The following is a 17,913-nucleotide window of genomic DNA, read 5'->3' as shown; positions in this document are numbered from 1 at the left end:
TCAAAATATATCTACTATAACACCAAAAAACTATTGTGGTGATAGCATGGGTGATGAATACCATGTTCCCTGTGGTATATAGATATAGATATATAGATACACATATATACATATACACATATACACATATATACACGTACATATATATTAGAATTTTCAATTCCCCTCTCAAAAAATCTGCATTAGAAATAGAGGATAAGTACATATAAAAACAAAACCAAACCCCTCCCAAAATAATCTCCACCTGAATCAAAGGAGAAATAACCACATGACATAGTGGAAATATCACTGCCTTTGCATTAATAAATAGGGCCTGGGTTCAAATCTTGTATCTGTCACTATCTGAGTGACATTGGGTAAGTCTCTTTACCTTTCCTGAATTCATTTACTTATCTATAAAATGAGGGTATTGAACTAGATGGCATCTGAGGTCCCTTCTAACTCCTAATCTATCATCTCTGACACATGGAGAATGACTAGCAACAGAAGCAGAATTAAGAAAATTTGGCATTAATACTAGTCCTGGTAGTATTACAGTTTCCCTCTTTTGTACTCCAGAAGCAACTAATTTCAGACAAGTGGGGACAGGTGACAAGGTGATAAAAGAGATAGCACCCAGGAGTAAGACGCTGCCTCAATCTTTAATTTTAGTCAAATGAACAATGCGCAAGGTAAGGAAGATCACATGCTTAGTAAATTAATTAATGTATCCTAGTAAAATCTCAGTGTCCCATTAATCTCTAAAGAAACGATGATGTAAACCAAGGGCTAAAGGTATAGGATTCAGCAAGCTGTCCCCAGAGAGGACTAAAATGAGAGGAAGGTCTCTATTAATCTACATAACTGCTCTCCACAGGGAAATTGACCTGAGTGATTCTAGATTTAGATAGCAGAGAACTATTAACAAATGGGAATCAGAATTTACCTCAGAGACATTAGCGGATAATTAGTAACAGTCCTAATCAAGTAAACAATTATTTGCTTGCTAATTTTTTCTAGATCTCAACATAGAAAAAATAATTTGCATTCAGAAAAAATCCTAGCTTTCAGAGTGAGTAAGTTGAAAAATATTTACTGTCAGAAGAAGTTGGAATGGTCTATGGTGAGCCCTAAGATTTAAATTAAGGTATACAAAAAAAATGCCAATTGGGACCTGATTCTATGAAATGAACTTTATAGATTGCACTTTGTTTTGCTGTCACTTTAAAAGCTCAGGCTAATAATTCTTTTACTTCAGACTGGTAATTACCATGCTTTGGAAAGCTTCCATAAGATTTTTAAAACTGACGTACATAAAGCATTTAAAATGCATTTTAGAATTTGCACCTGGATATGAGATTCCAGTCCCATTTTGCTTTACAAGGGAAATGCTGGAATTGTTCTGTGCTATAGCTTTCAACAAATTCAACAAATATTTATTAAACACCTGCTAGGATCAGACCTCTAGATGAGGATGCTGAGAAAGACACCACCTTTGGTTAAGATAAAGTCTTTACATCTCCCCTCACTCCTTTGTCAAGGTGGGGGTCCACAGGTGTAGAATATTGCACATACTGTAAGACTGTTTTGATCAGGTTTGCTTATAATTTTTGCCTCTTTTTTCTTTCTTTAAAAAATATCTACATTATAGGGGATAGTAATCTGGGATGAAAGAGAGGAAGGGATATTGGGGAAAATTTAGGCAATGTAAAAACAAAAGATATCAATAATTATGTTTTTTTTAACCACAAAATCTTCCAACCAAACCCTTCAGTGTTCTCTGTCTAGATGTGGGAGGTAGCTCAGAATAGTTTTCAGGGTGCCTGCCAATTGGTCTGCAATGTTTATCTGTCTAACCAAACATCAAAATGAAAAGAATACTTGGTCTTGAGTATATAAATGCACTCAGTGACTGCAGTTAGGGCCAGCTTTCCTGTCTAGCTCCAACACATCAGGCCACAGGGGAAAGGCTCAGAAGGTAGAAAAAATGTGGCTATCTCACTGCTGCTTAAAAAACTAAACTAAAACTAAAGTTTATTGGCAAACAAACCAACCACAAACCTCCCGACCAACCTACTGGCAAAACGGGCGAGGCAGGCCTTCTGACCTAACCAGTATAATAATGCTCAGATTTAATTGGGGTTTTTTTGTGGTTTCTCTTCCTCATTCATAACAGTTTATGGCACCAATTTTAACCAGATACACGAACATATTTAGTGGTGTGCTGCCCTGACAGCATTATCTCCAGTATATAAAATGTAATCAGTGACGTGGGGGATGACCTCATAAAAATTATCATAACATTCATACTTTACAATTCTTCACCAAACTACCCTTCTCCAACCTTATTATACATCACTCCTTTTCACTCCTGGTCAAACTAGTCTTATTGCTCTCCCTTACAATCAGTATTCCACCTCACATCCCCTTTCCTTTGTTGGGATTGTTCTCCATGCCTGGCATATACTCTTTATTACCTCTGCCTCTTGGAATCTCAAGTTTCCTTCAACCCTTCTTCAAGCCTTTCCTAATATGCCCCACATTCTTATAACTTCCTTTGCCCATTACCTTATATTCATTTCTATATATTTTGTATATATTTTATATATACATATATGTACACATGGATATATGTCTGTGTACACATATGAATACATATATAGATGGCTAGATAGACAGACATGTCTATCTTGAATTCAGAGATTATTTTATTTTTGTCTGTGTGCCCATCGCCTAGGACAATAAGTGGCATACAGTGGGTATTTAATGTTTATTGATCACCTTATCAATTGATCACCGTGAAACAACACTTAATAAAAGTTATCCTTTCCAGCTATCCTTTTTCAAGGTCATCAGGGTTAAGTGACTTGCCCAGGATCACACAGCTATTAAGTGCCTGAATCTGGATTTGAATTCAGGTTCTCTTGATTTCACTGTGTCACCTAGCTACCCTTTCAGTTATATCTTAACTATACTAAAAACTCATCTTTTTATAATATTTACTTTATAGTTACAAAGGAATTTCAAATTCATTAGTTCATTTGATCCTTATAACAATTAAGCATAATTTTTATAAGACATATATCTACTGTGGCAGAGGTCTAACTGGGAACTAGACCTTGTGACTCCTAGTCCATAATAAGTGCTACCTTCATGAAATGATATTATGTACAGCTTATTATATGTGAAAATTTTTTTTAAAAAAAAGGCTTAAAAACTGAAACTGGAGAAGGGGAAAAAAAGTTCCTCATCAAGCATCTAAGCCACCTCAGAGAGGTATAAGTACAACCGAGGAAGAAAAGCACAGACCAGTCATTCATAGGAAATAATAACTCACAAAGCAAACAAAAAATAAACCTTCATCATTCTTCCTTTATGCATTATTGTACAAATGTCTGAGGTCATTTGTACAATAATGCATAAAGGAAGAATGATGAAGAGGATGAGTCAGGAGTGTTATACAGCAGCCAAAACAAAAGCAAATATAATCATGGTCCGTGTTCAGAGGCTTATGCGTCCAAAAATAAGGAAGTGATCGTTTCTCTGTACTCAAACCAAATCTGGAGCACTGTTTTCAATTCTGGCCACTAAAGTATTTAGGAAGAGCATTGATAAGCTGGAGATTGTTCAGAGAAAGGGAAACTTTTGTCCTCGGAGAAGGCCCTATGGTATGGTAGATAGGGCACTGGACTTGGAGTCCAAAGACCTAGATTTAAGTCCTACATCAGACACTCGCTAGTTTTGTGACTCTGGGCAAGTCCTTAACCTCTCTGTGCCTCAGTTTTCTCAGCTATAAAATGAAGGAGTAAGACTTGATGATCGCTAAGTTCCCTTCCAGTTCTAAATCTATGATTGTATGAGTCCATGTCATGTGAAGATCAAGTGAAGAATGGGAATGTTTAGCAGGGAGAAGAGAAGTCTGAGGAGAGATATGACGGCAGTATTCAAGTTTTCTGAAGGGCTATCATGAAAAAGGAGGCTCTGTTTGGCCCCAAAAGGAGAAACCCAGAACAGAAACAATGGATGGAAGTTGCAAAGAGAAAAATTTAGACTGTTTTCTGGAAAACTTAAAAATGATTTTTATCTATCTGAAAGTGAAATGGGCCTTCCACAATGCCTAATAAGTCCCCCTCACTAGAGGTCTCAGAGCAAAGATTGGGGAGCCATTCCTTGGGTATGTCGTAAAAACGTAATCTCCCCAATAAAATGTAAATTCTGTCTTGCATTTGTTCTTGTATTCCTAGCACCTAGCACAGTGCATGGTAACCAAAAGGTGCTTGATATTTGCTTATTGGTGGAATGATTGATACAAAAGACTCCTTTTGGATATTAGATCTTTTGATGTTTGATTCCAACTCCAAAATTAAGTGATTTTTTTTTTTTTTGTGCACGAGGGAGGAAAATTTGACCTCAAAGAAAGTAATGAAATTTGATGGGGTAGGAAACATGACTGAAAAAAAATCATTTTTAATAGACTAAAAACTCAGTATGAGACAATAGTACTGCTTGGCAGCTAAAAAAAACAATAATACAATCCTAGGACATAGCAAAAAAGGCATTGTGTCCAGAATGAGGGGGGAGATAATCCTGCCTTGGCCAGACCATGTTGGTATTATGAGTATTCTGTTCAGTGTACATTTTAGAAAAACTCCTGGAAAGCTTTATTGTTGTTCAATCATTTTTTCATTCATGTCCAACTTTCTGTGACCTGATTTGGGGTTTTCTAGGTGAAGATACTGGAGTGGTTTGCCATTTCCTTCTCTAGTTCATTGTACAGATGAGGAAACTGAGACCAATAAGGTTAAGTGACTTGTCAAGGATCACATGGCTAGTAAGTATCTCAGGCCAGATTTGAACTCAGGAAGAGAAGTCTTCCTGAATCTTGGCCCAGTGCTCTATCCACTGTGCCACCTAGCTGCACCCAAACATATATTACACTGAAAAGTACAATGACCCACCACAACTCCAAAGGATTTATGACATAAAATGTGCTATCTACCTACGGGTAAAGAACTGATGGACTCAGTACAAATTGAGACATTATCTTTCCTTTCTTCATTTTTTCTTGCTTTTTTAAAAAATATGTCCTGCCTCCTCAATTGGTAGGAGAGAGAATTTAGAACTGAAAATTAAAAATAAAATTCTATTAAAAAAAGAAGCATTCCCATTCAAGGAAGAGTTGAAATAGATTGGTGGTTCTCAAAAAGTGCCGAAGGACCCCAGGACTGCTCAATGCCCTTTCAGGGGGTCCACAAAGTCAAAACTATTTTCATAATAATACTAAAACACTCTTTGCTTATTAAAATATTCCTTCCTTTTCCAACTACATACCCATGTGAGGCCAGGTGTCTTTTTTATTCAACCGAAACAACATATTGCAACAGATTGAAAGCAGAAGCAGTTATTAGAATCCAGCTGTTTTATATTAAGCCAGACATTAAAAAGATTTGCAAAAATGTGAAAAATGCTGCCCTTTTCACTATTTTTTTTGTTTTGGAAAATATAGTTATTTTCATCAAAATACATTATTTATGTTAATGCATTGATAGGCTTATTATTACTTTAGTAATTTTTTCAAAATTTATCCATTTTAATTTCTAGTAAAATAGATTAAAAACTCACATAAACAGAAGCTCTTTGGGGTTCACAATAATTTTTAAGAATGTAAGGGAGCCCTCAGAACAAATATATAACATATATATGTAAGTATATATATATATGCATACATACATATGTATATGTGTTTGTATTGAAAGAATGATAAAAATTAGAATTTGATATCAAGACTTCCATCTTCTTTTAGTCTTTGTGTAGTGGATTGCCTCTTCTGGGACATTTGAAGTTGCATAAGATTTTTTTTAATCACCTTTAATCAAAATATTTATGCTGTCTCAATGAATACAAAACTAATACCATTGAATAAAAAAAATCAATACAGACAAACCTGAATTCAGTAAAATTAAGGGAGGCAAGGATGAATTTTGTCAAGTTGAGCCCCTTTGGGTTACATAACACCAAATAATTTGTTTGACTGAAGTTTTCACTTTTTAATTGTTTTGACATTTCTCAAAACAGAACCTTCATATGTGGGAAGGAAAATAAAACTAAGACAAAATATTTGACTGCATTGGGAGGCTGACTTGCTGAATTAACTAGTTTGACGATGTATATAACCTTCCGTTAGGGTAATCAGAAGCTCTTATGCTCTGTTTTGGTTTGAGAGACAGTGATTTCCCCTTCATTGCTCATCTTCTGATGGTCACTTAACAGAAAGAAATTGATCAATACTGCAGCCTTTGCTGGAGAGAAGATGGCACACTGAAATTCAACCATTATCAGTAACATCTTTTGTATTATATACTTGTTCTTGGAATGGGTTAAAAATGACCATGTAATTACCATGTACTAACTACATGGTTTCATTTCAGGTTGTGTGTTGAGATAGCTCACAATTTGAAATATAGACAATCAAATTTTAAACAATTATTAATGTGCCTTTAATTAAACTCTGAACTTCTGTACCTGTTCCTTTTAAATAAGTTTCAAATGGTCCCTCCACTCATCATTTTTATAACTTGTCATTATTTTAATAAAACTTAATTTCAGTGTTCCTATCCATTAGGCAGTTAATTATAATTATTGCTTAATAAATAATGACAACAAGTCTTAACAGTAATTTCACTTTGCTAAATTTGTCAAAAACTGAGTGATACAGGGTACAGAAACTATGGTTCTATCACGATGGTGTAACTCATCGTGGGGATGAGCTTTTTTGATAAAAATAATTCTTTCAGAATCACCTCAGGCATTTGTGACAATTGTCATTTCCATTTCAGGCTAAATAACAATCAGTATATATGCATATAGTAATATTTCATAGCTCTTTAAGTAATGCCATATTTTTATAATAAATGTTAGTAATTAATCTCCTGGAATCTAAACATGTTTTCAGCTGATTTAAATTTCTCTTTTGGCCTACAAATTCAAATTCTTGGATTTAGTCCAAAAGAGTTTAAATTATATTCAGGAAAAAAGTATTAAAGAAAATGTTTCCCTTTAGGATCTAGCTGCTTATGAATGTGATCCTCCCATATTTTAAAGGGGTATCTGGTCTTTGGTTTTGCTTTGAATTTATCTCCACTTAGTATTCCTCGAAAAGTAGTACAAAGGTCAGGTCTAAAGAGATCTGAATCCATAATAAATGTGTCAGTGACTGCCACAGGTTATTTCTTAGTGATCCCAAGTTGTTTAACAAGGTGATAAAAATCTGTCAGCTTAGGCCGAGGTTTGAAATAACTTGCTTTATTTACCCCCAGTATCCTGACTCCTGTTTTCACAATGCCACTCCTTTAGTGAGAGTTACTCTGAGTCCAAAAGTAGTTTGGGGAAGTTGAATGTATTGAGAAAGAAATGTACTGATAGCATCAGTGAAAAAAGCTAGACACGTTGAACATGGGCACTTCTTGAGGAATGCTAAATTCACAAATGGAGGGAGGAATCACCAACTAGTGAAACCTGAACTCTATTCTTCATTTTGTTCACTTTGTAAATCTGTTTATAACATTGGTTTTAATGTGAACGTCACTCAGAATCAGGGAGCACCCTTTTCTCAGTACTTAAGTCTGATGAACTCTTAGAGCCTATATTTTTGGTTTTATTTTTTAGTTGGAATGGAAAATACATACTGGAATTTCTCTGGCTATCATAAGGATGGGTGCTTCACTGATGAAAAAATTAGTTTCTAAGACCTTAATGTTTTATCACAAAATCCAGCACGGTCAGAAAGGGTAAATGGCCTATAGTTTAGAAATTGTACAGATAAATCATAGTAAGGGTTTGAACTGTAAGCATGGGCTGTAATAAACAGTGCAGGTGACAAATCTTCTTTCCTTTTAACTCTGATTTAGGATTTATTAGTGCTATAGTCCAAAACATGACTAGAACAGAAGGAAAGGAAAAATGAAAACAGCTAAAGACAGAAAAGCTGCTAAAAACAGAAAAACCTTCCCATGAACTGTTTGGCTTCTCCCACTACACTCCCAACAAAAGACACAAAGAAGTCTTGGTTTCTAAGTAAAAGTAGCTTATCTTTTCTCTCTCTTTAGATACAAAAGTAAATGAGCTCTGAGGCTTAGACAATGAACCTCAATCAGACTTCTTTACTTCTGAAGATGAATTCTGTGCTTCAAGTACAGAATGGATAAACATCAGGTAAGTGGGGAAATAAGTGACTCCTTCATGTATGTAAACCAAACTAACCCCTACTTCCTTGCTTTGATTTCTGGGAGCCATTCACTAGGCATCCTCCTGAACACAGAGTGGACACTTAATATGTTCTTGTTTACTGATTTAAGAATAAGAACCTAAGCAAATCAAGTGTTCTTCATGACTCAGAGGAGTTACAACAGCTCATAAAAAAAAATTGAATCCAAAGACTACTGTAGAATAATTTTTGACCCTGGAATTTTTATGCATCCTTGGAATAAACAAGTAGAAACTGAAGATAAGCAGGTGTGTTTCATAAGAACATTACTGAAATTCCACAGAAAGTGAACAGATAAGATCGGTTGACAAGATTATGGGGGTCAATGAATTAACAAGCATTCAGCGAGCTCCTCAGGCACGAGGCTAGGCCATGAGGAAAGAAAGACACACATACACACACACACACATACACACACACACACACACACACACACACACACAAACATACAAAATCCCTTCCCTCAAGGAGTTTATATTCTGTTTGGGTCAACCCATAAGGTAAGTGGTCAGCTTCAAGTACTGGTCTCCTTGGCTTCCTCAATGAATGATTAGATGAACACTGACACCAGCTCAGCCACACTGCACCCAAAACCTGGGCACTAGACTCTACCAACTTTTCATTCTGTTGTGGTTCAGATGCTGTCATATAGACACACATGGATACAAACTCACTAACAGTAAGAAAAGGCATATGGCCTGACAGCAGAGTATTTGATTTTTTTCTAACTTAGCTAAGCAATGCTCTGCTTATATGACACTATTAATGTTCATACTGATTTATGACAGGCAGACAATTAGTTGAATTTTCTTTTAATAAAAGCAAAGGACTGAGGATCATTATTCTTGGTTCTTGATTTGTAATTACTGGGTCCTATTACCAGATTTGTAACCTTTGACTACACCCTCAACAATACTGAGAATGAAACTTTGATGTATATCACCTAGCCAGATCTTGGCAATGAATGTTTCAGATTTGATGTGGCCAGAGGATAGGGTGGGGGTAGCCAGGATGGGCTGAGGGCATTGAGGATAGGGAAAAAGGGAGATTATTTTATGAAGTTAAAGACCAAGCAATAAACTTAAATTCAAAACCACAAACAATATTATACTGCAGAGAGGCAGCGTAATAATAAAAATATTCCATACATGTATTTTCTTGAAGCATGAAGCAGTAGATAGATAACTGCTCCTGATAAATGGTAAATAAATTTATCATTATCATCATCATTATGTGGAATAGTAGTATGCAGTGCTTTACAATTTACAGAGTGCTTTCCTCACAACAACCCTGTGAGGTGGATAGTACAAATGCTATTATGCCACAATACTGGTGAGGAACCAAGGTCACAAAGCCAATAACCTATAGAACCAACAGGTAAACCCAAGTCTTCTGACTTCAAATCTATTTGGTTAGATTACTTGATGAGAGTTGCTCAGGAAAGGAAAAGTAGTTTAAAGGCAGAGGAATGATCCATTAAATTGCTATAACTTTTATCTACCATATTTCCCCATGTATAAGATGCACCCTTTTTCGAGAAATTTGGGGTCTAAAAACTGGGTGTGTCTTATGCAGTGGTTGTAGATTTTTTTACTTGCATTTCCTGCTTTTTTGAACTTGTCGTCTTTGAGCTCATTGTTTCACATTTCTTATCGGTATATTAAGTTACATTTTGCCACATTCTGCCCAGAAATGGCTCAGAAAAGATTTTCATACAGTGCTGAATTCAAATTAAAAGTGATCCAGTTTGCAAAAACGAATGGAAATCGTGCTGCTGAATGTGTCTGGTCCTCCTCCAACTGAGAAAACGATCCGAGACTGGCTACAGGAAGAAGAAACCCTACTGAAAACGCCACGGCAGAAGAAGGCCATGAGAGGCAAGTCAGCAAAATGGCCTGATTTAGAGAGGGAATTGAAGATATGGATTGAAGAGCAAAGGGCATCTACAAAGATGATTCAGCATGAGGCAAGAAGAATTGCTGATGAAAAAGAAGTTACTGATTTCAAAAGAAGACAGAATTGGTGCTTCAGGTTCATGAAGCGAAATGGACTAAGCATGTGTATATGCACCAGATTTGCCCAAAAGATGCCTGAAAGCTATAAGCAGATGAATAAAACTTGAGTTCAATAACTTTATGTAGTACATTTTTTTCAAATTTCGGGCCCCAAAATTAAGGTGCATCTTATACATGGGGAAATATGGTATAAGTCAAAATTTATATTCATGTCTTTTCTATTGTAACCCTGGGTGCAACGTCATTTGCATAATTGTCCCCTCTTTGGTGGGAAGTTAGGAGACGATAGATACTTGGCCTTCTGGCTTCCAGCTTGGAGAGTGGATACTCAATGTTCCAGTCTCTTTTCAGGAAAGGTCTCAGGAGGGAGGGGAAAAACTTGGAAAGAAGCCAACTTAGAGAGGAACCAGTACATCTAAAAAAAGCTTCTTCCCAAAGTCTTTCTCTCTCTGCAAAGACCACTCCCTAAAGAGAGCCTAGAATCTTGAGTCATCTCTCCAATTTCAAAGCCAAAGAAAACTCTCTATTCTTCCAGTTCTCAACAACTCCCTCCTGCTCATGCAGGTGAAAAGCATAATCACTCTCCACCAGTGAGGTGAGTTATATGCAAATTAGCTTGAGCTTCAGGTTACACTATTAATTTAAAAGAAGCTAATAGCTTGAACAGATTAACATAGTATATCTGCTGGGAACTAACAAGCATAATATTATGTTATTTGCTCAAAAACAGATATAATGCCCAGAAAAAAGAAAAATAAAAAAATGATTTTCAATGCAAGATGAATAGAACTGGGAGTAAGTCACATGTAAGGCAAGTTCTCCATCTTTAGAGTCACCCAGATTTGAAACTTCACAGTCATCTTTGACTCTTCACTCTCTCTCACTCCACATAACCAGTTATTGTCAGGCCTTGTATTGTCAGGCCTACTCCATAAGTCTCCACTCTCCACTCACACAGCCAGCGCTCCAGTTCAGGCCCTCATCACCTCTTGCCTATACTTTTTAAAAAAATTGTTGAATCATTTTATTAATAATATTTTATTTTTCCCCAATTACATGTAAAAACAATTTTTAACATTTTTTTAAGTTTTGAGTTCCAAATTCTATCCCTCATTCCCCTCCCTGAGATGGTAAGCAATCTGATATAGGTGACACGTGTACAATCAAGTAAAACATTTCCACATTAGTCATTTTGTACAAGAATACTCAAACAAAAACAAAAAAAGAAAGTGAAAAATGATGTACTTCAGGCTGTAGTCAACAACATCAGTTCTTTCTCTGGAGGCTTTTTTTCACCATGAATCCTTTAGGATTGTCTTGGATCATTGTATTGCTGAGAATAGCCAAGTCATTCACAGTTGTTCATCATATAATATTACTGTCTCTGTGTCCAATGTTCTCCTGGTTCTTCTCATTTCACTTTTTATCAGTTCATGTAAGTCTTTCCATTTGCCTGCACTTTTGCAATAACTTCCTAGCTGGTCTCCCTCCATCCAGTTTCCCCACAATATTATCAAAGTGTTATTTCCATAGCAGAGTTGTGATCATATCCCTCAACAAGCTTCCTAATGCCTCCAGGATCAAATACAAATTGTTCTGTTCAGTATTTACAACTTTTCCTAATCTCTCTTCAAGCTACCTTTCCATCTTTATTACATATCACTCTCTTTCATTCACTCTTCACTTCAACTAAATTGTTCTTCTTGCTGTTCTTCACATAGGACCTTTCATCTTCATCCCTTTGTACAGGCTACCCCTCATACTTGGAATTTGCTCCCTCCCCACTTTTCCCTCTGAGATTCCCTAGCTCCATTCAAAGTTCAGCTCAAAGCTACTAGTGCCTTATCTCCAAAATTAGCTCATAGTTGCTTTTGCAAAGTTTATTTGTAAAAATAAATATTCTCATAGTTATGCATGTTGCTTCCATCGATAGAATATAAAATCCTTCAGGTCAAGAACTATTTAATTTTTTATTTTTATGTGTCTTCAGACGCTAGCACAATGACCAATATGTTGTAGTAATTTAACACATGCTTATTGGTTGACTAATAAAACAATAAAACAGGAGCTATCCTTTAGTCAAATTTGATGAGTATATAGCCCAATAGCAACATAGAAAGGAATTACAGTAAATGTACATAAAAATATAGTAAGGTGGAATTCATGAATATTAAAAAACTATTCATTAGCTTAGCAGAAGTACTGTCTTATTAGAACTCAGTGTTTCTTAGTTTTCACAAGATACTCATTCACTTAGAGTCAAAAGTCATTTTGGTTTTCATCCCAAGTAAATCGATGTTAGCATATTCTGAATTGAGTATCTTTTATGAGTGAGTATTCACTTTCCCGAAATCCCTATGAGACAGTTCAAGTTTAAGTATTATGAACATAAATGGGTAATTTATTATTTTCTTCCTCAGGCATGAAGGCAGTACATGGACTTTTGGAAAACCTAATGGTTGACAAAATAAAAATTATGTCAGATCAAAACCAAAAAGGATTTCTATGATCTGGAGCCTTCTATGGAAAATAAAATGTCCTTAATTTAGTTCTTATGAGGAAGGTAACCTGGGTTCATGTTCAAAGATAGTGACAGACTGTTAGAAGAAAATAAGTAGCTTACATAAAACAAAAACAATAATAAAAAATTCTATATTTTTAAGCTGTGGGGTTACCCAATAGAGTTTCAGGAAGAATCCTAAAGGGAACATGCTGTAATGATCCAGACTAGTAATCAAAAGGCATGGGAATTCTATCAAGAACTAGTTCAGAGAGGAAAGGTCAGTAGCTATGGACAGATGGAAAATAAGCTTTCTGGACTATAGGGGCCTCCTGAGAATCAAAAAATAACCACAGATGTATTAGTATGCCCATCTTATTTTTTTTAGTAACAAATAGAATCTGAATTACCAGGCCTAATGCCATTACTACTGAGTATTTTACTTTGCACATTATCGGTTTCTGGATTGACTCATTTCCATTCACTTGACTCCATCAACATCTGTCTTTGAGTGAAGTCCCTACACTGGATTTTTAAAAAGGAGGGGTAGGTGTATGGGGTGGACTAGCACCTCTGTTGTGAGGGCTTCCTGAGCCTTTTTCAGAGTGGCTCATCCACCTTTGGTATTCATCTCTCACCTAACTTTTACCCATGCCTCAAAGAGGTGGTAGCACATGTAGCAGCCATACCCTGTGAACTAAACCAGATTAAGAGGAACCAACAGGCCTCAAACCCCTCAGTGAGTTAGGGGGATGGCTACCCCAAGCATGTGAAGACTTCCCCCTGGGAGAACAATTTGTTCCAATGGCCATGAAGGCAGCTGAAGCAGGTGCTATGGAGAGCTTCGAGCTTGGTCAGACATCAAAGACACCAAGGTCATGTACTATATCTCAGGCCATCGCCAGTCCTCCTGACTTTTGTCTTGCCACTGGACTTTGATGACTCAGAAAAAGAGAGCGAGCCTGATGACTTTGTGCAACTCAACCTTACTAAAATTCAGTTTAAGTGTAAATCAATATATCACCCCATGGTCCTCTCCAAAAACAAAGGACAAATAACAACACTGGATAAATGTGTGTATATCCACCCGAATTCTCCTGAGTTCTAATACCATATCACCAGTTGCCTATTGGACATTTCAAAATGTATGTCTCAAAAGCATTTCAAATTTGCCATATCCAAACAGAACTCATTATCTTCCTCCAGAAATCTCCTTCAAACTTTCCTAATTCAGTCAAGAGCACCACCATCCTTATCAGATAGGTTCACAGACTCAAAGTTATCTTCAACTTCTTTCTGTTCCTCACTCCACATAGCCAATCATTTGCCAAGCCTGGTTAATTCTACCTCCCCATCTCTTTTCCCTGCTCACACAGCCACCTCCATGGTTCAAATCCTCATCGCCCCTCACCTAGACTATTGTAATTGTTCCTAATTGCTCTCTTTGCCCTAAGTCTTCTCTTCAGGCCATCTTCCACACAGCTGCCAGAATGTTTTTCCTAAAAAAAAGCTGAGCACATCACACCCCTGCTCATCAAACTCCTGTGGCTCCATATTAACTCTTGGATCAAATACCATCTCCTCTGTTTGACAATTAAAGCCCTTTACAAGCTAGATCCAAACTACCTTTTCAGCCTAATCATACATCTTCCCCCTTTGTGCACTCTTTGGTCCAGTCAAACTGGCCTTCTTGCTCCACATGTGTCATTCCATCTCCTGTATCTGCTTCTCTGTGCCAGCTGGTCCCTATGCCTAGAATATACTCCCTTCTCAACTCCATTTCTCAGAAACCCTAGCTTCCTTCAAAGCTCAGTTATAGTGCTACCCTCTAGGCCTGACCCTTGCCAGCTCCCCCACCCATTACCTTGTATTTATTGTGCATAACTTTTGTAAATACTTATATGTGTACCTGCCTTCCCCAATAGAACATAAGCACCTTGAAGGCAGGGACTTAATCACTTTTGCCTTTATATCCCCAATACCTAGGGTGGTGGTGCCAGGCAAGTAGTAGGCACTCACTAAATGTTTGCTAATCAACTTCATCTCTCCCCTACTGATAACTGCAGTTTCTACCATCCTTTTTCCTAAAATCCAACAGCTGAATTTCTACTTTGAAAAATAACTAATTGCATTCATTCACTTAATTTCATTTAGGTACAGGAGTAGAGCTAACTAAAATTACATATTCCTAGAGATGGAAAAGACCTTAAAGATCATGTGAATCAATTCCAAATTTAAGTTAACTAGTCAGGAAAGTGCAAGCCTCACCCTTTGCTCGTCTTTATTTTATTCCAATTTCCCATTAGAGAGACAATGTTGCTTTCTTACTACAGCTGCACAATTTTCATCATAACATAAATGGATCCCCGGTGGCCTCTGCTAAATGGACATTCTGTATGAATCTATGCGGTTGGTGGGCCCTAAGCCACAGGCTTCAAATCCTGAGCTACTGTGAGTAAGGAGCAGAGACACTGGGGAGAACAGTACATTGCCCTCCTTATATTCCATTTCCCTCCCAATGCCATGTCTGTTTCTCTTCTGAATGCAGCTCAGTGGTTTCATGGGGAGCCCCATCCTGCAGGCTGTTTCTTTCTTCCTTTAGGGAAGTGGCAATTCTGTTTGTTGGAAATCCACAGTTGTGCCTAAATGGCTGGTTTCCAATGACTATAGTAAAAGTACAGAAAAACACAATACTAAATAACTAAATCCATGAATTTTTTTGTCTGAATCTGGTAATTCCCCTGAAAAATAAGAACCCTCCACACTCCCCCAAATGTCACTTGCTACACTAGCCTGGCCTAACACTGCAGAAAGTGATGTGACGTCAGATTTGGGGTTTATTCATTTACCCAAAAAGACTGTGAGATCTACTTAAAATTACTGAAATTGGGGCTTGGATTTGTCATTCTAGTAAGTTCTATGACAAGAATCTCATAAGATAACATGCAAAGTTCCATCCTACCACTTTTGAGAGGCGATGGGGTATGGTAGAAACAGTGCTGGTCCAGGAGTAACGAGACCAAGTATTGAATCCCAGCTCTAATATTGAGTAGCTGTGTGACCATGAACAAGTCACTTGACCTCACTGAGTCTCAGTTTCTTCATCTGTAAAATGGGGATCATAATACTGTAACATCTACCTCACAGTGTTGTTGCAAAGATCAAATGAGATAATGTATTAAAAGCTGCTTTGCAAATCCTATGTCATTATGTAAGCTATTATTATTCCATCCAAATGTTAGTCTCTTGTTAAGATTAGGCTCATAGACTCAAAGATTTAAAATTGTAAGAATCCCTAGAGGTCATTACCCAATGCCTTCATTTTGAAATGAAAAGATGGGTGGTGCAGAAAAGTTAAGTGACTTGCCCAAAGTAACATGGGTAGTGAGTAAGCACCAACATCTGAACTCAGGTCCTCTGACTCCAGATCTAGTTCTCTTTTATCTGCATCACACTAGTGTTGATGTAAGACTAAGTAAAAGTTATTTCACAACTGAATGAATTGTAAAGGGCCATTCCTTTATATCGATAAAAATGCACCCAGATATTGTACACGTTTCCAAATAAATAATCTACCTGGTTTCACTCTTATGATGGGATAAGGAGGGTTGTAGCTTTCAATTATTTCTGTCCTGCCTGTACTTCCTCATACTTTCTAGGCAGGTGATTGGAAAGGGGGTGGGGGGGAGAAGGGGGAGAACAGAGAAGGAGGTAGGGGAATAGCCTGGAGAAACAAGATGAAGGTTTGTGCTACTTACGGCTCAGCCTGGATGCTCTGATCCTCAGCCACATAGTTCGAAGGAATATAACCCTGGAGTTGCTGCCCAGGGCCATCTACCCTCTTCTCCAAATGCCTGGCAAACCACCAGCCCTCATGGGAAGAATCCAGGACCTGAAGTTTGTCTCCAGCTTGGAAGCTTAGATCTTCTGCAGTCCGGGCCTGATAATCAAATAGGGCCACAAAGTAGCGGCTATGGCCCCTTTCTGGCTCTGGGGTCTGTCGCTGGCGTGGAGGAGTGGGTGGGGAGTGGGCATGTGGGTTCTCAATCACGACAGGTTTATCCACTTCCTGGAATAAACAGGGAAGGCAGGGCTCCAAATAAGTGCAGTATTTCAGACATAAGTTTCCCATGATTTGGGACCTGTTGCTTTGCCTTTTTTTTTTCCCCACTGGGGGTAAAGGACAGGGGGAGAGCTTTTCCTCCCCCTCCCAAATCTCTCTGATCCACTTTCCCTGCCCACTCCGAGCACCGTGAAAATCAACACCAGCTTCCCATGCTTGGTTAGGTTTGCCTAACAACTTCTGGCCGGCCGGGAGAAACTTTCCCCAGAGAAACTGCCTTTCCGTAATAGCAGCTGCTGGCTACGCCAGTGTAGGACGCAGAGAGACAGGAGAGCCCTCTCTCCTCCCTGCGGGTATGGCTTTTTTTTCTTCTGAGTCCAGGAATGCAATAAGAAGATCTTAATTAGGCAAACGCCAGCGTCTGAGGAGAGTCATCTTGCTTTCATCCTAAAGAAAAGTTAAGCAGAGGAAAGGGTAACTCCAGGGAAATCTTCTTCCTTCTCCTTGGGGCCCTGGTGTTGCCAGAATCTCTTTCCCAGTTTCAGGTCGGCTCCTGTAGTTTGACCAGCCCTGACCCCAGCAGCTCCTTCCTTCTTGCTAATGAATAACCAGAGCTCTGAGCCCGTAGCCTTTAACATCCTGAGCTATGTGCAGACTGAAATAATTTCCTCTTACTTCCTGGTTTGCTTTTGTCTCCTTTCTGTATGGGATTCCCACTCTCCTTAGCCCTCCCTTCTCCCAGTCCTGAGTTGGAGGTAGGCGCCCTCACCAGGGAGTTGACCTGCTTCAACTGCCACTGCCAAAGAGTAGCCTTGCTTCACCCCTAACCCACTACAGACAGGACTTCTACCTTGCTGCATTGGGTGCTAATGTGAAAACTCCACTGAGCAGTTTGATGTTCCCTGCCCCTCCACCCCCCACAAAAAAAAAAAAAATAAAGACAGGGACAACGGTATCTATCACAAACAGGAGCAAAACTATAGATTTAGAGCAGATCTGGCATTTGTTCTTGGAGAAAGAGGCAAAGTGGGAAGGAAATACTTTGTTCCCTTCCTTTTTTCAATGTCACGCTGGGACGTTAATAGCCCCAAAA

The 17,913-nt window shown here is 38.0% G+C and overlaps 1 protein-coding gene across 1 annotated transcript in view; it reads right to left on the bottom strand.

Annotated features, from left to right (window-relative positions):
• Nucleotides 1-17,369, bottom strand: part of FRK (fyn related Src family tyrosine kinase) — a 122,946-nt gene extending 105,577 nt beyond the window's left edge. Inside the window, exon 1 of the mRNA XM_036769219.1 lies at nucleotides 16,516-17,369. Within this exon, the coding sequence (XP_036625114.1) occupies nucleotides 16,516-16,889 (374 nt within the window). The 5' untranslated portion in view covers nucleotides 16,890-17,369. The remainder of the gene's footprint in view (nucleotides 1-16,515) is intronic.
• Between the last annotated feature and the right edge of the window lie 544 nt (nucleotides 17,370-17,913).

This window comes from Trichosurus vulpecula, chromosome 7 (genome assembly GCF_011100635.1).
Source record: "Trichosurus vulpecula isolate mTriVul1 chromosome 7, mTriVul1.pri, whole genome shotgun sequence".
NCBI classification, from domain to species: domain Eukaryota; kingdom Metazoa; phylum Chordata; class Mammalia; order Diprotodontia; family Phalangeridae; genus Trichosurus; species Trichosurus vulpecula.
This window is presented reverse-complemented; position numbering and strand designations above follow the sequence as displayed.